We start from the raw sequence: 20,078 nt of genomic DNA on the forward strand, positions 1-20,078 counted from the left end.
CACTAAGATGATTCTGGACAGCTGGCACAATAGGAAATTTAAATCAGCATTACCTTGAGTTTTGCATATCATGGCCTCATGCTGTATTACTGTGGGTGATTTGCCATGCATAGAGTTCAAAGCACTCAGGCTTGGTTCAAGCCAGCCATGGCAGCGGGAGCTGGTGTCACGTGGAAGAGCATATGGATTAATAAATATATGTAGAGTGCCTGCAAAAGGAGGAGGTAACTGCAGTGTCAGACCATATATCCCCCACGAGATTTGTCCCTCTGTGTTTCAGTATTTTCTGTCTCCATACAGTTCCCAAATGGCTGAAAAAGCTGGGAGGGTTCATTTTTATCATCATTTCTCCTCCAGGTTATTAGTTCAGAAGACAGGATGTCCAGATCCATAATGCTGTCCCCTCAGTGCACTGCCTGAGTTACAATGACGTGAACTTAAGGCCTGTGAAGTGTCTCTTCACTGCTGCATCACTGCTGCTGCCAGTGGAGCATGATCTCTCCAGACAAGCAATTGCTTCAGCAGCATCCTCCATGTCACTCTGGACAAGGAAAGCCTTTTTGGGAGGGCTGTGCATGGCCCATGGGTGTGGGTCAGTATCACTGATGTGATCTGTGGTGTTCAACAGCACCTACTTGATCCCTCTGGATGGAGGGCACATTTCCCACCCCAGTCTTACACTGTGATTTGCATGTATGGTGACTGTGATCAGAGTTCAGGGTGAGGAGCATCCCAAGGGAGGAGTGTTACCACAGTCCTGTGCTGTGTAGCTAACACAGCCTGCAGCTGTAGCCAGAATGGCTCTGGAGTAAGGGGCTGTGCTGGTGGGTCAGTGAAGTCAAGGCTGGAACTGTCTGTGAGCTCCACTGCTCCTTCTGCTGTGCTCAAGCACCTGCCTAGGTCACCCCCTCACTACCACTGACCACTGACTCACTGAGAAAGGGTGAGAACATGCTGTAGGATTGCTGCTGTGTATTTCCTGATAAAGCAGTTATTTTGTAATGGTTAGCAAAGAAAGGTTCATAAAGATCCAAATCAATTTTAACTAAAGTAACACGACATTTTAGAGGAATGGCTGTGCCTTCTTATCTATGTTTTTCTGAAAGCCTTCATTGCAGCTTGTGCAAAGAATAGGAAACTGGTAAAAAGAGGGACTATTTGCTTCCCTGAAGTACAGTGTTTCCATCGGTTGCCCAAATTATTCTAGGTTTTTTCTTGTTACATAGTTACCACTATTTAAATTCTGCTATATTGTCTGGCCACTCTTGGTATTTCTGTCATTATTTACATTACCTGATTAATTTAATTCCATTGTATGCTAATGAAATGAAAGAAAAACAACTCACTTGATGGTACAAAACACACCTATGTATTCTGGATTTGAACCCAAGCTGTGGATGAATCACAGCACACAGCAGATAGTCATTGCTAAATTGCTGAGCACAAAGATGCATTGTGTGACTCACTTGCTGTTTCTCTCTACCATTATAAAGCCTGAGAGCACTTGATGAATAACAGAGAGGCAAGAATGAATTCATCCATGCTTTACTCTGTAACCATCTTTTAAAAGTACTGAGCCAAATTCTGCCTCCAGATACACGCAGCTCGCATTGAAGTCTGCCCACTGTATTTATTTTTAAAGATAAAAGCACTTTTGTTATTTTCACTGGGGACTTCTGTGACACAGTCCATTGTGAAGATGTGAATATCCTTCCTCAAGAGCTTCAAGTGAAGCAGGGAGTGTCTGCCTGGAACCAGGAAGAGGATATTTCAGGGATAATAGCTACCAAAGTGCGGAACTGTGGAATACAACTATTACATTTGTCCCAGTGATTTTCAGAGCTACATTCCCCACACTTGGCTCTTTCATAACCCTCCCTGTCCTGCTGTGCCTCTGGGCTCCTCTCATGGCTGACCCAGGGGCTGAACTGGTGAAGATGGTGGGCAGGTTCATCCTGCTTTGGGTTCTGCTCTCAGCTTCCAAGCACACTGGATTGGTGAGGGAAGTGTTGAGTTAGGGCTTGGGCTTTTTCTCTGGTTGTTTTTTTTCTGAGATTTTTGTGGCTTCCTGAGCTTCCCCAGGGGACATAAATGAGAATTATCTCCCTTTTTTCCCCCCAGAACAGGTTTGTTCTGCCCTCATATCTCAAATGTTGGTGGCTTTGAATGTGTGCTGCTCATTCATGTAAAAAGGAAGACATTTGTCCCATGGCCTCATGTTTTAGAAAGGCTCTGATCAGAAAATGTTCTCTACAATCATGCAATAAACAGATCTAGAGGCAGAGGTCTATTTTTTTTTGGGTTTGTAGGAGTGGTTATTTTCCTGTCTTGGGCTGTTCTTCTTAATGACACCATCAGCTCTCCTGGTATGATGTGAGATGGCTGCTTTAAAGCTCTGTCTGTACATGCAGAACATCTCCCTGTTGAGTCTCCCATTAGGGTAACGGAGGTGGGGAAGGCAAAGGGATGTGGAGTGTGTTTACTCTTCTCTTCTTGTGGTTGACTGAGACATGTGTCCCTTCTTTGTGATAATGCCCATCCCATCATTTTCATTCCAGCTTAAAGGAATACCTGGGCTTCAAGTTTCAGTGGATCCTTCAGTCTTTATGCAGTCAGGTACCTCCAGGGAATGATGCTGGGTCAGGGTGAGAGCAGGCAGAGCACTTCCTATAACATTATTTCACCATGGGGCAAAATAATTTTTAGTCCTTTTTGACATGGAACTCCAGTTTGAGTCACATATTGTGAATGAAATGTAATTTTGTGATTCAACATGGTTTTTTAAAAATCTAAAGAAGCTCTGAAAGCCATCATTATTAAGTTATAATGTCTGATCAGAAAGAGGTCAAATTATCACTTATGAGTGATTGTCTGGCAAATAGCCTTTTCTTGTGTTTAGAGGTTTTCTTCAAACTGACCTGACACTATGGAAACTAGTTTCTTTTTCTGTTTTTTTTTTTTGTTTTGTTTTGTTTTGTTTTGTTAAATGTCTGCAGAATATATGCACTATCCAGTTTGTGCTGCCTTTTCCAGACTGCTCAGCCTCTGTGATATGTGGCTGGTTGACTGCATTCAGCTCACTGCTTTTATGTGTTTTTCTCCCAGGGTAAAAAAGAGGTGGCAAGTGCTTTTGGAAAAGGCCTGCTGCTTTCCACTTTGAAGTAGCTAGCTCAGGGCAGGTCGTCTTCTCCTCTCCAGAGGCTACTGTATCATCAAAACATGATTATGATTTATTGCCTTCCTAGGTTTACATATTGAGGAACTACTGCTGCATTTATCTGTGAGGACTAGCCAAGCATTATGGCTTATGCAGTGGCTTTTTTCCTTTGCTTAGACAAATGAGAGCTAACTAACAGGAGTAAAATGTGTGTGAAGTAGCAAATAATGATTAGTTTTATTTCTGTACAAGTACTGATAGTCAAAAGATAATGCAAATGCTTGTGTGAGAAACAAACTGTTCCCCATGGACTGTTTTGGACAAAAGGGTTGGACAAATGTGTGTGAATGTTCACATAACAGCAAATAAGAGGGGATTTAACTGGAGTCAAACAGCATGGGTGTTCAGGAACCCAGTGTGCATTCCCAGACTTGCTTCTGTCATGACAAGTGGCAGATTGCACGTGCTGGAGAGGCCACGTCACCTTGTGCTTCTGTGCCTGACAAGCACCCCCTTGGTATAACTGCAGCAGCAGCTTCAACTTGTAGCAGTTGTGGCATTCTTCCTTTATTGCCCTGGGAGCAGGTTGTGGCACTGTGACGACAGATTCATATCTTGTTAATTGGGTTGATGTTTTAACTGTAATTAATGCGTTAAAATCAGATTAATAACGGGCAGCCATCAAGAAAATGGTGCTGATAATTGCAAGGCATGTGAGAGTCAGGGAGGACTTGACCCATAATTTTTCCTGCTGGTGGTTTGTTTTGGGTTTAAATCAGTTCACTCACAGCTAGGACAAGCACACAGATATACATCTTTCCTGTGCCAGACTTGAATTTACCAGCAGCAGTGGTGGTGACATGCTTGTGCTGATGCTCACAGTCACCCATTTGGAACTGATCTCTCCTGCTCATGTCGTTACAGGCCAAGCGGTGGAGGCAAGGAGCCATGGCCGAGGATAGGAAAGACGAAGCCAAGGCCCCACACTGGACTTCAGGTCAGCTAACAGAGGCTTCTTCACACCCACATTCACCTGAAATTAAGGATCAGGGTGGCGCGAGTGCCGGACTGGTCAGAAGTGCCAATGGATTTCCGTACCAAGAGATTGAGGAGCTGAGGCTGGGCAGCCATGAGCAGCCAGGGACGTATGCTCAGACCAAAGAGAATGGCATCAACGGAGAGTTGTCATCAGGGAACAGGGAGACTGCAGGTAATGCACCTCGATGCCCTGCTGCAGAACAGAGGGCTTTGCAGAACCTTGGGTGTTTCTCCAAGAGGAAATGTTAGGTGGAGTCAAGCGTGCCATGGGGCATGGGGGAGATGACATGAGGGTGTGTGTGCTTTGGAAGGGCACTAGCTCCTCACAGCAAGGGCTGCTGCATCTTCACCCAGGCTTACACAGATGACACATGCTTAGGATTCTGGGCACTGCTCTGAGAAGGCTTCAGGAAAGGCCTTCTTCATAAATAAGGTTACCCATCAGAGATGTGGCAACTGGTACAGAGCAGCTGTTCGGGTCCTCTGGCTACAAAGGAGTAGGAAACTGCCCAACTGTCTTGCATGGATGGCTCATGCATTTGTGTGTGCAAGAAGGATGGATTCTCCTGTTACTGCTCACAAGAAACAAGACCTTCTTGAAACCATGTACTATTTGCAAAATAATGTATTGCTCATTCTGGCTGGGAACACCACAATTCAGTATCAGCGTTTATTCATCCTTGCCCAGCCATATTTTCACTGGAAGCTCACTGGGACTTAGTCTATTTGTAAACTATGTAAGGTTTTTAGAATTCAGCTTGTTATTTGCAGAAAAAAAGGAGAGTGTGACTGTGTCAAAATGAAATATGCAAAGCAAGTTTCCTGTTTTAGAAGTAAATGCTAATTATCTTTGTGCAGAGTTCCCACTCCAAACCCCAAAAGCACAGTGCAAGAAGGATTTCACTTGTATAGACACAACTGCCCTTGATGCATCCATTCATGCATGCTAAAGAGATCTTTCTAACAATGTTTTTTTGGCTGTTGACAGCATTTGGAGATGCTATCCGTAATTTCTCAGCAGCTGGAGAATTTTAAGGCTCCTTGACCATACAGTCATTTCATAAGCAATTGTGTTGGAAATTGAGATCTCTACTAAAAGTAAATGTACTTATATTTTAAATCTCTTATTGCAGATTGGCTTTCAAATTTTGGCCAAGGTGAAAGAAACGGTGTGTGAGCTTTCAGGTGAACACAGTGTTGATGACTGGGGAGATGATAATGAGGTCTTGTCTTTTTTGCTGTAACCCAGCTTTATTCTATGTTTAGTCAGGAGATAAGCAGGAGTTCTTAGCAGTGAGGAGACTGAGTGCATTTCTCATCTTTGCCACAGATTTGTCACCCCACGTTGGACAATTCCCCCAAACGTATGGAAAAATGTGGATAACTTTACAGGATGAAGAGGAATTTCCTATCCTTAGAAAGGAAGGAGAGAAATGCTTTTCTCTCTCAAGCTCAGATTCTGAGTGCTGGTCAGAGAGAGATCCAAATGTTTAATTGAGTTTGCAGCTAATGGGTGACAGGAGGAAGGAAACCACTGCTGACCATCAACATTATAGTAGTGCCTTTTCATGTTGCTTTTCGAGGCAAGTGGTTAAAAGCAGAGCAAGACAAAATGAGGAAGCATGTTGTAGGACATGCAGTAGTGCTGGGGACACACATTTGCTGAGGCAACAAGATTACTCTTGATCCAGGTGAAGTTTGCTTCAGTCACCACTTTGTGGCCTCATTTCCTCCTTCCCTGCAGTTTTCTCACTGTCTGCTCAGACTCTTAAGATCTCTGGTGTGGAGACTTACTGTCAATATGTACAGCTTTTGTTTGGGAGTCTTATTATAGCTTATCTCATGACATCTTTGTCCTTGAGCACTGGAAAAGTTCTAGAACTGCTTGCCTTCATGCCTGAATTCCTAGCTCTCTGTAAACTTGTGCACTGCACAATCAGGCACTGGCTAAGCCCACATTTAATTGGTGAAATGTAAACCTTTGTAGAATACTTAAGATGCATTTATTTCAATATTTTTTCTCTTTTTGAAGGAGAAACCAGTTAGCAACTTACTATAGTGATAGAAAAGGACCAGAGTGTGTATTGCCACTTCATACTAGTATTTACTAGCTGGATGTGCTTAATGCAGTGTGGGACAGGACTTCTAGATTTTTGGTGTTCAGTTCAGAATTTGATCTTGAAATCAAGGATTGTTATTCACAACAAAATTTAGTCATCTTTGCTGTGTTTGTCTGCTTGCAAATTACATCAGGTAGGGTTTTTAAATGCCACTCTGATACATACAATTATCAATAATATGAATCATTTAATTATTTGTAGTAGCTTACTGATTCCAAACATCTGAGGAGAAAATGATCAGGAAGCCAAGGTCGATGGAGATAATTAATCCAAGCTGTAGGTTTGAGTAGATTTACAGGGATTTTCTTTTCTCTGGTACAAGTCTAGCACTATAACCTAGGAAAAACTTTGGCTTCTCAGCTTTCATGTTGAAGTTTGTAAATCCCCAGCAACTGCAACAACCTTATGTGCATCAGAGCACTAGTTTAAACAGAGATTTCCCAGGCAGCTGTCCATCACCCAATCCCTGGTGCATTTTGAGGTGTTTCCCCTTAGGAAGGGCTGCTGCGTCTGACTGACCCAGGAGCTGGGATTTAGCCACAAAATGGTCCTCTCCTAGGGAAAGGTGTTCTGTAGCTGGGCAATTGACCCTTCAAGGCACAGCAGAGCAGCAGGACACCCATTTGCAGGGCTTGTGCTGTAAAATCAGAGGGCCATGTGTTAAGGGAAAAGTTAGGATAAGGCCACCCTGACAAAGTCACCTTATACCAGCACTGATGCAGAGGTGAGGGATGGTAATGGGGGAGGAAGTAACAGTTCTTCCTGAAACACATCCAATCCATCACTACAAGTGACACTTTTAGATTTGCACAGTTGAAATTTGTCTTTGTGTATATCTCTCTCTCTCTCTCTCTCTCTCTCAGTGTCTAAGAGTTACTGAATCTGACCTCAATTTTTGGAATCCTCTGAATCTGGCTGTTGTATTGCCTTTGATTGATCTGTCTCAGCATCGTGCTGGTAATGGCTGAATTATGGAGACACATCAATGCCCTCCTTTCAAACAGACCGATGGGAATGTGGGAGAGTGCGCAGAGCTGTGGACAGGGCAGCCTCAGGGCCTGATCCGGCAGCCACCCGAGTCAAAGGCAGATGTGTGCAAGAGAACAGGCTGGTTTTTTGGCATAGCCCACAGGAAGCTATTAGGGGTGTGATATAATTTGGGTGGTAAAGCCCCTATTTCTTTTTGTATGCATTTTGTGGATATAAATTCGTGTATGTACTTGGGCTACCCCTTGCTGACCAGCTGAGCCCTGTGCTTCTGCCAGACACGAATCCCGCACTGTTCTGGAGGTGCTCCTGAAGACACCTTGCCTTTGGTGCAGTCTGCAGCATCCCACAGCCTGAGACCACTGAGTTTTGATGTGCTCCCCTTGCTTCATGCTCCATGTCCCTTCTCACTTGCACGTGCAGAGCATCTTTGGTGGAGACCATGGAATTATTAGGAGTGGAGAATGAGATCTGTAGGTTTTGTCAAGCCAAACATTTTCATGTCATGTGAAATCTGTGATGCAAAGGGACATGATAGCATAATCCTCAGGAACTCCCTCTGAAGTAGGCTGACAAGGAAAGCTTTGTATTGGACCCAGTGGTAGAGCACAGGATGTGCCTGACTTGCAGTGAAACACAGGAGTGGCAGTCTTTTCTTTTCTCACTGGGAAGTTCTGGTCAGCTGACTGGAAAGAAGCTGTGAGGAGGACTACAGATGCTCTGCAGCATTCTCTGGGAACCAGCAATTCAACATCATCCATCCATGTGGGGTGCAAAGGGACTGTGGTAAACTGTAGCACACAGCAGTGACTGCCCTGGCATGGCACAGCAATCCCACTACAGGCTGGGCACTTTTGGCTCTGGAGTCATGAGGAAGGTGGGTGAGAGGCAGCCCATGACAGATCTGTGAGAGAGGCTGGGGGAATGCAGACACTGGTGTGTGTCAGTCTGTAAGTGAAGCAGAAAGAGGGAGCCCCAGACCTGTGAAGGGGAATGAAGAAGTGGCAGTATTGATCTGAGGGAGGAGTAAGGGGCTGAGGAATGTGGGGAGACAGACTCAGCAGCAGGAGAGCAGGTGAGAGGGAGGCTAGGAGGGAGCAAGGCAGGGGTGGGAAGAGGCAGGGAAAAAAGGAATATTGTAAGATAAGCTAAGGACAATAGAAAAAGGTCCAATTTTATCTGCTGATCTAGAGACAAACCAGCTTTTGTGTGATGGCAGATACTACCCCAGAAAGGAGGGGATTCAGACAGCAGGAAACAACTGAAGAGAAAATTCGGAAGGGACAAACCACATTACAATTTGGAATGTAATTTATCCTAATTCAGCCCTTTGTTTCAGGCTTTATAAAGCTGGACTAAATGGGTGTCTGGAACAGACTTATTCCTCTGACCATCTACTGTTTTAAAAAAAACAAACATATTTCTATAAGGTGCAGGGAATGCAAGCCTGAAAGACTACCCTGTCATAGCAAGTGGAGCTTGAGCAGTCTCTTTAGGTTAGCTATAAAAAAAACCCAAAAAACAAAACCATGTTGAAGGCAGGAATTGTGATTGTTTCAGCCTCCTGCTGTGTGTCCAGGAAACAGTCTGTATCCCATTGTCTTCCATAACCTTGTAGTAGCCAGTCTCCAGGTAAAGAGGATCTTGTTCACAGCCCTTGTCAGCACAGCCCTGTTGGAAAATCACCATGGTGCTTGGTTATGTGGGCTGAGAGCCCCTCTTGACTAGTCCTGGAGCTGTGATGGAGCAGAATGGCAGCTCCGTGTTTGGGGTCACTAAATGCAACAGCCTCTCCAGGCTGAAATGCACTGAGAGTCATGGCCTGGTCCCATGGTGTGCTAGTGGTTTGTTCCCTCCTCTAGTGACATCTTGTTTAATCTCCTTTTCCTTTCTCTCTCTCTTGCTATACAAGTGGTGATATCTGACAGCACTGGCAGTAGACATACAAAGAGTCCTTTGTATGGAGGCATTTTTGGTCTTTCCAACAGGACTGCTCTTTTCATTTGGCTGTTTGTAGTGACTGTCCCGTTGCTGCCCAAGTCCATGTGGAGCTAGTAAACCTCCCCCAGAAAGCTTCCTGAATGCCTGTTTCCCAAAGGAGCCTCCCAGCCTTGTTGTCAGATGTGCATTTTCAGCAAGCGGCATGTCTTGAGCAATGCAGACAAAATGCACAGAAGGATGTAAAGTCAATGACATTCAGAGCTGAATGTGACTGCTGTGTTTGTCCCATTTCTGTTATTTAATTTACAGAGCTGGAAGAAGGTATCTTACTATGTCATTGATGGCTCCCATGGGAAAGAAGCTGTTAATTAGGCATTTTGATCTCCCTCCCTTTGCCCAGGAAATGTGACAGTAATTACTGTACACCATCATCTCTGCCAATTTAGATACAGACAAACATACCAGGCATCTGAAACTTTTCTTCTCTGTTAAGTGTAGTACAAGTGTCATTTTCTGGGACACATTATTGGAATATTATAGATGTATTCAAAATATGTTGCTGAAGACAGTGTAGGTGGGTGCAACAGAACCCCTCTGGGGCACTTGTAGAAAATGCTGGGGGTTTTACTATTCTCTGTTAACCTTGCTGTAAAGGTCCTTCTCAGTTGTTCTCCTGCAGAGGACCAGGAGTAAAGGCACAGAAATTACATCTTTTCACATTCCCTACCCACAGCTATCTTCTCCCTTACTCTAAAATAGTCAAAACTACTATGTAGACCAGTCTGTCGGTTTGTCTTTGGCTGGTCCTATCAGTCAATCCAGTAATACATCATTTTTTTGACCATTCACAATCTCTCTAGGAGGCTGGCTCTGCCCCTCCACCTCCTCTTAGGGCTTCAGAAATCAGTCAGTGATTGACATGTGTCGGTAGGAGCTGGAGGGTCTGGCACAGTTGTGGGCAGAATGCAGAAATTACTGTCTGAAAGGGAGCAGGGTGAGGTAACCTGGTGTACAGGTGCTGTTGGTTCCTATGGCTGGGACTCAGTCATGGAGAGAATATCAGCCATCAGTCTCTTGTATCCCTAAGCTCCTCTGGGAATGTGTAGCTCAGATTTGCTTTTGAAAACCATGTCTCAAGCCAGCTGCTGTAACAACGTTAGAGCCAACCGCTGCATCATACCACATCAGTGCTGCATTTGGCCAAGAGAAGGCATCAGCAGCCATTTCCTTTGGGCTCCCTGTTGGTGTTTCAATTCACTTTGGTATTTCCTTGTTACAATACAAGCATTGCAGAAGCAGCTGTGCTTCCTTAAGAAGTGAGAGCAGAGAGCCTGTGAGCATGTTGGCTTGGCAACCAGCACGCACTTGATGCTGTCAGTGCTCCCAGAAAGCATAATCTATAACCTCGGAGATGTAACAAGGAACAACAAGGCTGGGATATGGAAGAAGCATCTTTCATAACATGTTTGAGCTACACCATGGTTTACACTGTATGCCATGAGCTCTGCTTGTCAAAGTTGCCTTTTGGAAACATCTGCAGCCCTTTTTGGGTGACTGCTGTAGCCAGGAGAGTTACTGCTGCTGAAAATATCAAATATCGAATGTATTCTGGCAGTTTCATTTTTGCCTTGTCTCTGCTTTTTATGTTTGCCTCTGCCCTCCCTCCCCACCATTCATGTTTAAGTACCTGTTCTAATGAGGGCTGTAAATGTAGACTTCCCTGTTTCTGTTGGTCAGATCTCAACCATCCAGCATTAGCTGAGTGACTGGTGGGGCAGTTGTGCCCAGAAGACACATTCTAATTTGTGGCCTGTTCTGCTGGAGTCCTTTTCAGCTTATAAAGTGTGTGGTAGGAGGCAGCTTGTGCATTTATGAATTACATAAAGTAGACAGGACTCGTAAAAGCCAGGAGAAGAAGCACAAGGGTGGAGAGAGCTACCCCAGGTCATTCAGGGGGTCTGTGCAGAGCCATGGACAGGTGGCCCAGCACCGTGCAGGACTGTGTGCCACCTCCCTACAGGCTTCTGCCCTCTGGGTTGGTCTCAGCTCTCCCCCTTGAGAGAAGTAGAGATGGGGCACTTCAATGGCTCATTCCTGTTGTGTTTAAAGAGTCTGTCATGGTCTCCATCACCATGATGGCATCATAAAGGACATTCAGAAACACTGGGCAACACTTGGCACCAAGCAGCACCAGAGAGATGGTATTGCTGGGGACTCTGCCAGCACACAATCTTTCATTCCGGTTTTGATCTGAGGGCAGAAAGCTTTGGAAGGAGGTTCATTACTAAACAACAGAGCCTTGTTTTGCAGGCACACAGCTACTCTTGTTTCAGGCAGAGCTGAAATGGCATCTTCTTCTCCAAAGTCACCTTGAAAGGGAAGCAGCAGGTTCTTAGGTGACGGCATGGGATGTGCTGGTGAGCACTGCTGGCCCCATTTCCAGTTCCCTTGCCCTGTGTCCTGAAGGCAGTCATTAACCCGCTCAGCCCCGCGCTTCACAAAGCCTTTCCTCCCATTTCTCCTTTGTGCAAGCTCAGGTGTTAGGTTGCTGCACTTTTCCAGCCCAGGCTAAGGAAAGCCCAGGACAAGGTGTCCCCAGGTGTGGCTGATGGGGACAGGACATCAGCTCTTCCTCACCCACTAGGCACAGCTTTAACTCTTGATGGAGAGGGGGTAGGTACCATCACATCTCTCACAAAAATGAGAGTCACACAAAGTCTGCTGCTCCTGGCAAGGAGTACCAGGCTTGCTGATTCCCTTTTTCCCCCGTTGCCATGTCAACATGGCCCTGCTCAAAGTGAGATCTCTTTTTAAGCTCCGCTGAGAGAAAGTATGTAGCCTAGGAGATTATTTAGCATTCAGGAGTGCACAGGCTCCCTGTGACGTCTGTGAGCCACAGTCAGGCTGGCTGACAAAGGAAAGGAGGATTTAGTTTTTTTCCTCTTTTCCTCTAGCATTTGCTTCTCAAGGTTAAGGGAGATAAGGAAGAGGCTGCAAGCACTTTGTGATTGGGACCTCACTCTGTGGTCCTCACTGAGGCACCACTTTCATGGAAATTAAAAGAAAATATTACTTTGGGATATATTTTCTGTACAAAGTACAAGAGAGAAATATATATATATGCAAATTCCTTGATTTGACTAACCACAATGAGCCACTCTGTATTAAAATTGGAAAGCAAAGGCAATCTGGGTTTTAATTTGAGTGAGAAACTCAAAGGAAAAGGAAGAGGGAAGCAAGGGACAACTCCCTGTCTTTGTCTTTTATGCTGTTTTAATCTGTGAGGTTACAGCATAGAGAAGAAACCATCTCTTCTTTTGCTGTATTCATAACCTGGGTAAGGACAGCAAAACTTAGCATGTAGTAGTGTTTTGGTTAGGGTTTTTTGTTCTGTGGAGTTGCTACTGGTAGATTAACTGCTCACTTTAAAATCAGTCCTTTTAATGATAATACAGATTTGCTTGCCTTTGTCAGCTAAAGAGATGGAAATCAGCACAAAACAGCTGGCATTATCTAGCAGATGAGCACTGATGATCCAGTGCATGTCTCTACCAATGGCTGATCTGGAAATTCAAAGACAAGACTCAAAGTGAGATGTCTGTGTGATGGTATTTACGCTGTCATTTGTTCTTTGGGAGATTCTGAGCAAAACATTTACATTTTCTCTGCTGTTTCCCAGACTGACTGCAGAGCACAGTCAGCAGTGCTTGGAAAACCTCTTCTGAAGTGATGATTTAGAAATGCAGTTTTGGTTGTTTCCTGGGGTTCTGTTAGTATTGGGGCATTCCTCATGACATGCAAAAAGTGCAGGAAACTCAAGGCACTCCAGCTGTGTACATTAGATATTGGGAATGAGCCCTTCTCCTGCGTGTGGAAAATAAATGTTCAAAACTTTAGCATGCAGTTTATGGAAAATAACTGAGAGATATCATTAGCTACAGGGCAGGAAAACCTCCTAGATGCTTTCCAGAGAGTAATTTCACTCAGGACTGAGTGAAATAGATTGAATAGTTCATGGAAATCGGTTTCACTGGGAGGCGCTGTGTATTTTGGGAGAGGAAAATAAACCCCAGGTACTTCCCTTTCTGTTTCTTTTTCTTTCCTTGAGGCTAATTCATAATGATGCATGATCAGTTTGGTAGAGCTTCCAGCAACCCATATAGCCTATGGCAGTTAGGATAAAACTGATTTACAGTCTGGTTCTCTGTCCGTGCATCTGGCCAGACGGATACTTCTGCTCCTCTTTATGAATGCATCAGCTGCCCCTGCTGTGTAGATGTGGCAGTCTTGCTGATGTACTGAAACTGTTTTCATCCCCAGCCTTGCACCACATATGAGAAGAGGGAATAGGATTCAGTGGTGACTGTTGCTTTTTTACCCCAAATTCAGAGGATGTGCCCCATCTAGGGTAACGCAGCCCACACAGGTTGTTGGTGAGCTGAAACTAATCCCTAGCTGTTCCTGTGTATGAGTTGCTTTCTCTTTCCTTTTCCCATAATCCCTTCTCTGTATTTAAGAATATGTCATCCTTCTCAACAATTCCTCTGTCAACTCCTCCTTCTCTTTCTCCTTTCTCACTTATGTTGTCTCTGTCTTTTTTTTACTCTTGCCCTCCATATGTGCTTCCAGCTTTATCCCACCCATCCAGTGTAGCTCCTCTGCTACCTGGAATTTCCACAACTGCTGCTCATTTTCAGTGCACTAAGGGGCTCAGCCTCTGGCTGCAGCTCTCTTGGAGGCTGCAGTGCCCCCAGCCCTGGTCTCAGCTCTCCCTTCAGCAGTTGGATGTCTCCAGCACAATGGCTTGCAGGTATTTAGGTGCCCAGAGAACACAGCTTTGGCAGAAGTGGAAGAGGTAGTTCAGAAGGTCACTGAGCCATAGAATGGTTTGGGTGGGAAGGGACCTTAAACCTCATCTCATTCCAATGCCATGCCATGGGCAGGGACACCTTCCACTATCCCAGGTTGCTCCAAGCCCTGTCCAACCTGACCTTGGACTGTTCCAGGGCTGGGGCAGCCACAGCATCTCTGTGCCAGTGCTGACAGGCACTGAAGATGCACTGAGGGCTTTGATGTGCATCTCACATTTTCCTTCTTCAAGAGCAGCTGCACATTTCTCTTTCCTAATCACATTGCACACAGAGAGGTGTGAGCCAGTAGTCTCCAAGAGTGGGCAGGCAGTGGACAGGAGCAGGCTGTGTGAATATTCAGGGATGAGTCCTGGTCAGAGGCAAGGCTTCCTTCAGCTGGGGTAGTGCCAGAAAAGATGGGGAGAGATGGGAGAACTGTTGGCCTTGGCTGAGAGCTGCTCTGAAAGTTCATCCACAGCACAGCTTCTGTGGGACTGGGTTAATCTGTACATGACACAGGCCACCTTCAGTCTGCCTGTCTGTGGAGACACTTGTACATGCTCCTTTGGAAGGATGCAGAGCCATTCCTCCAAACACATCTGCCTTGGTGCAGGTGCAAACAGGACTGGGAAGCAGGGCTTGGAAGAGATCAGCCATGCAGCTGCTGCTGCAGTGCAGAGCTGCACTGGAGCAACAGTGTGAGCACTGAGGTAAGCAGGGCATGGCATTGCTGCATTTTATGTGTTAAATATCTCCTGATAGGTTAAACCAGCATTCTCTTGCCATTGACAGATTGATCTTCAGTCCTTCTGACCAGGCATGACTAAATCCCACACAGTAAGTGCACAGGTTAATTTTAAACTTAAATCCAGTAAAGTTTCTATAGCATACTGTGAATCCTTTTTAAAAAAGATCAAAGAAAGCACTGTGAAAAGTGTTTAAAATCATCCCAAAAGGAGCTAAAAATTAACCTTAAGGGATGCATCACCATCTTCTGTAGGTGGCTGATGCTTCATTGACTTTTGTAGAGGTTCTTAAAAGTCAGCTTGTTTAAAATGTTAACTTGTACTGAAGTCCAAAACTAATATTGATTTAAGAGTGAGTTACCCATTATGTGTATTTACTCACATTCAAAGGATTAAATATCTGTTTCTTTGTTTTGAAGCCAAAGTGGTTTCTTTTGTGTGAGTCCTAGGGAATGAATACTTTTGGGGAAAGATAGATATAGCTGCTTTGTATGTGCAAGTGTTGTTTTGAGCTGATACCAAGTCCCAGGAAAGGCAGCGGGACATCACTGCATTGCCCTGGCTGAGGGTTTGGTGTTGTCAGCTTCAATATTGCATGTTAGCTCTAAACTGTGTTGCCCATGCATCAGACAAAACAGAACTTACAGCTTTTCCCACCTGTGATTTGTCTGGGAAATGCTGACAGTAAATATTTTGTTCCAGGCAGTAGAAGAAGGTAGACTCAGGGGATGCACAGGAAACAAGTATTGCAGTAATGAGGGCTCATTTTTAAAGTGTTGCATTATTATACTAACATTGGTATGACTCCTTTTTAACAGACTTACGTATTTCAGGGGGGCTGAGGAGGGGACTGGTCCTTTGGTGTTTCGTTCTACAGCTGCTTGACAGCATGGCAGAGACCTCTGCCTAATACATGTGCTAGGGAGCTGGAGGAGGGGGCTCACTGGAGCTTTCAGAATGGCTCCTGGCTCCTAGCATGAGTCACTTCAGATTTTGTACTGTGTGCCTTGGAGATTTGGATTATGTGTCCAGCTCTCTCACTGAAGAAAGTGATCAGGAAAATTCAGTCAGAGCAGGGGAACTGAGACACACACAGAACATGTGGAAGCAATCCAAGCACAGGCAGCCTGAGTTTCCCTGCTGCTTCCTTGGGTGCTGCAGAGCAGCTGAGGGTGCCCAGGAAAGCCACCCTCCAGCCCTGTGTTTGTACCAGACCACAGCCACTCTCCAGGACTCCAGCTGTGCACCAGAGTTGCTCTGATATAGAGCAGATAGCACAAGAATCATACAGTCACTAAGGATGGAAAATACCTCCAAGATCATCGAGTTCAAAAGTGTTGAGGTGGTGGATAGTGGTAGTTTAGATTTACAATCTAGAGTTTAAGGACAGCATAGGCTGTTGAATACCCTGGAACACGGAGGTGTAACACATTTGCAGTGGGGCTCACCAGGGTACGAAGCTGCTGTGCTGTAGCTCCCCTGTTCCTGCTCTTCTCACACCGTGACTGCAATCCATCTTTCCCCAATGGTAATCCAATGCATTAAACCGTCAAAGCTCGCTCTTTCCCAAAAAACAGACCTTTTCTGACCTGTTCCATTGGTTAGCTGGTGAATCCTGGTAATTAAATTAATCTGTTACTATCTTCATGGATGCTGCAGTACATTAAAGTCAATGAGTTTACTAGGAAAATGATACTTGTTAGTTGTGTTGTGGCTGCATTTAATTTAAAAGCCGATGTTCCTATTATTTGCCTTCATACCTCCTGCCAATTATTGTTAATATTGCCAACATCCAGATCAAGGACCTACTTACAGCAAAATATTTACACTCACAAAAAGCTGTTTCAAAGCCAATATTTGAATTCTGTAAAGCTATGTTAGGGCTTTTTTCTTCAATCTCAAGCACTAATCTGCTGGCACTTTTTGGGGTTTATATAACTTATTCATAATACTTTGATTGCTGCTGCGCATTTATCTTTTAGTCTGTATGCAAAAAGGCAGTATTTAGAGCTGTCGTGATCCCAGAGATCAGGTCCAAGATGTGCCTTTGGTTTTTCCACCCCAAATGTCACTGGGTGATACCTGTGTCTCTTTTTCCCCCACAGCATTTCAGTACTCTTGACTGAAACAAGTCATCCACCAGCTTCCAGGAGAGCTGTGCATGAAATCAGGACCTGTCCTTAGGGGACTGGCTAATGCCTCTAAACAAATCGAATAGCTATTTGGTTTATAGCCTGGCTGCACTCAGAATTGCAGATCCCTGGGGAAAAAAGATCCATAGGTCCTGTTTTGCTTTTCAAATCCTCTAAGATAGCAAATAGCCATTTTGTATCTTTTCTTTCTGCAGGAATATGCAGGGTGTTTTGCCTCACAAGGCAGTGCAGGTTGCTTTGTGCTTTTGTTGTTGACTCGATTCCACTGTGCCAAGAATTGGTGCTGGTTACCTTGGAAACAGCTCTGAATCCCACTGAGGATTTTGACAGGCACATCTTGACTGAAATTGCTTTGTTTTCGTAATTCTGCAAGTATACATGTAGCTAATCCTTTCGCTGTGCTCTGCCTGTGTTCTTTCCCTAAAATACAGCAAAATTAATGAAACATATTATTTTATCCTTTCCATCTCATTACAGCTTTCTTTAATCCCTTCTTTTGCCTCAGTGCTCCAGGGACATTAATTACTCTTTTAACTGAGCTCACTGTTTTTTCTTGGTAGGTGTTTGATGGGTGACCCTATGAATGTGTGTGAAGTTTTGACACAATTTGCAGTCTCCTCCTTTCTGTCCCTCCTTCCTATCATCCCTTTTCTTTGGTTTTCTCCTGGAGCATTTCTTGTGCCATGCAGTTCAAGCATGCTAAAATTTGTTTATTCCTTGAACAAGTTATGCTTTACAGAGACCAGGTGGCATCTTCTGTGGTCACAGGAAACTCAAGGTCTTGCTGCCACCCTGTAGTGGCATGGGGTAGAGCTGTTGCCAGAAAGAGGAAGGGGTGATGCTGCTCTAGTCTGGGAAGACTGTCCTGATGAAATTGTGGAGATGTGATATGCATTTTCATATTAGGAGGCACTGTCCTTGTTGCTGTGAAATGGGTTCCCAAGGTGGGAAGGAGAAATAGATAAGTGGGCTGAGTGATCTTGCTGGATGGCAGTAATGAAACACAGGTGCCTGCAGGCAGGAAAGGAGGAGAGCTGAGGAGACAAACGCTGATCTGACTGGAGCAGCTCTGGCCGGAGAAGTCAGTGACACTGTTGCATGAGGTGATGAGCAGGCAAGCTGAACCAGTTCCCAGTGTGCCAGCAGGATCCTTGCATTAGTGCCAGTCACTAATCCCTGTGAGGCAGGGAGAGGCAGTGTCTCTCCCATCCAAACCAGTCCTCAGAATAATCAGACAGCATTGCACAGAGTGATAGGGGAGAGAAGATAAAAGGCTCTGCTGGATGAGGGCTGTCAGGAACAAACAGCTGAACAGTTTCACCTAAGAAGCAGTGTTTGTTCATAGCAAACTCAGCTTCTTCATGAGTTGAGTCTGAGGTTGTGGTAGGTTGGAAGAGGAAGACGAAAAAGTGCTAGAGACTGAAGGACAACCATTAAAAGGGCACGTAAAGAACAGTCGTTGCACATCACTGTGGAGATGTCTCACAGATCTGATTTTTGTTCTTGCCTTTATAGTTGTAGATTTGAAAAAAAAACCAACCTATTTTTTTAAACTATTTTGTGGAAATGTTTATGTCAGGACCTGGAACCTCAGACACCTATGTTAAAAGACTCTTGCCACCATCTGCATATCTGTCTCTGGGGCTGGTAAACATACTGTCTATTATAAAAGTTAATGGAATGGAAAGCTGTCATGGGAAATAAAGGTATTGTGGGTAACATGCCAGTGGAGACATCTGCAGCCCATTGACAAATGCAGCAGTATCAATAAGGAATGAAGGAGAGCTTTAATATTACATCTTGGCCTTGTACATGCTCTGATCTCAGATACTGGATTGTGCTGTAGCCAGTCATGTAACCTCATTTAGCAGCCCCTGTCTGAGTCTCTGTCTGGGAAGGGGGTCTCAGGTGTCAGGAGGGAGTGTCTGAGTGATGCCTGCTTCGGTGCAATTCCCAATGCTAGAGTGGCTGTGGTAGGGTTTGGGCAGCTCTTGTGCCCTTGGGTGTACCTGTGAGGAGGGCAGCAGCCTTTGGAGGCAGCAGGCCTTCTAAACACAGCCAAGAGGGAAAGCTGTGGCTCCCCACCAGCAGCTGGTTCAGCATCCTCTGTGCATCTTAAATACTCTGGAAAGGGTTTGTGTCCCTGAGTCATCTCTGGGACACGGAGATTTTAGATCCCCTGATTAGGTATACTGGGATTTGGAGAAGAATTGGGCTGACTTCCAAAACCAGGAGCACAGAGTGCTTAATTCATTTTGATTTAAATTAGTGTAGTGCTCCAGACAGGGCTCTGTCCTCTCAGCAGGGCAGAGTCCTCTGTTCCTGCCCCAGAACAGCCACAGCCCTGGCAGCAGCTGGGCACAGCTGGCCTGGCAGCACTGTTGGAGTGTGCTCTCAAGTGACCTTTGAGAGGTCTACCATCCTGCTATGTCAGCCCCTGGCCTCTCACCTCAGCCTGCTCCCTCTCAGGGCTCACACTGAGGGTTTTTATTATGTTTTCTCTCTGTTATGGACATCCCATTCAAGGATTGCCTGTACTTTAGGGTACTGTATTCCCTGAAATCAAGCTGTGAAGCTCCTGTGTCCTGTATCATGAGCAGCTGACATCTTGGTAAAAAGGAGCAGCATTTTACTCTCTACAAAATGCAAAGAAAAAGCATGTTGCTGTTCTTTGTTCTGCTGGAGTCTAACATAAAGTCGTGCTCCTTACTATTTTCAAAAAATAAATCTAGTTGTTGTAACCTGTATGTTAGTTCTGTTTCTTTGGCATGAAGTAGAGTCAGAGTCTGCCTGTTTAAAGAGAGGGAAAATAAATGTCTACAAGCAAAACCATGTCTAATGAATGCATAGCCCAGCTTCCACAGCATCCAAGCTGCCTAATTTTCCTTTTTTTCCCTTTTTTATTTTTTTATTTTTTGGTTTGGTTTGGTTTTTTGTTTGTTCTTTGTCATTAGGCTCCCTTGAACTTTAACTGAACCATAAGAAAACTATGAAAAGTCTCAATAGCAGCCCTGTGAGGATTTGACTTAGGCACTGGATCTTCTATTTATAGTGTCCATTAGTACAGAAAAGTCTGTCCTTTTGCA

The 20,078-nt window shown here is 44.8% G+C and overlaps 1 protein-coding gene across 32 annotated transcripts in view; it reads left to right on the forward strand.

Moving 5' to 3' along the window:
* Positions 1-20,078, forward strand: part of MAP2 (microtubule associated protein 2) — a 219,858-nt gene that overhangs the window by 147,491 nt on the left and 52,289 nt on the right. For 29 of the 32 annotated variants that reach the window (XM_088058647.1, XM_088058670.1, XM_088058646.1 and 26 more), the window contains one exon: positions 4,082-4,367. In XM_088058647.1, the coding sequence (XP_087914773.1) occupies positions 4,106-4,367 (262 nt within the window). In that variant the 5' untranslated portion in view covers positions 4,082-4,105. The remainder of the gene's footprint in view (positions 1-4,081; positions 4,368-20,078) is intronic. The other 3 variants (XM_088058662.1, XM_088058663.1, XM_088058664.1) reach the window with 1 other exon arrangement.

This window comes from Pseudopodoces humilis, chromosome 8, assembly GCF_049639895.1.
Source record: "Pseudopodoces humilis isolate 2021_Gansu_Grassland_sample_001 chromosome 8, ASM4963989v1, whole genome shotgun sequence".
NCBI lineage: Eukaryota > Metazoa > Chordata > Aves > Passeriformes > Paridae > Pseudopodoces > Pseudopodoces humilis.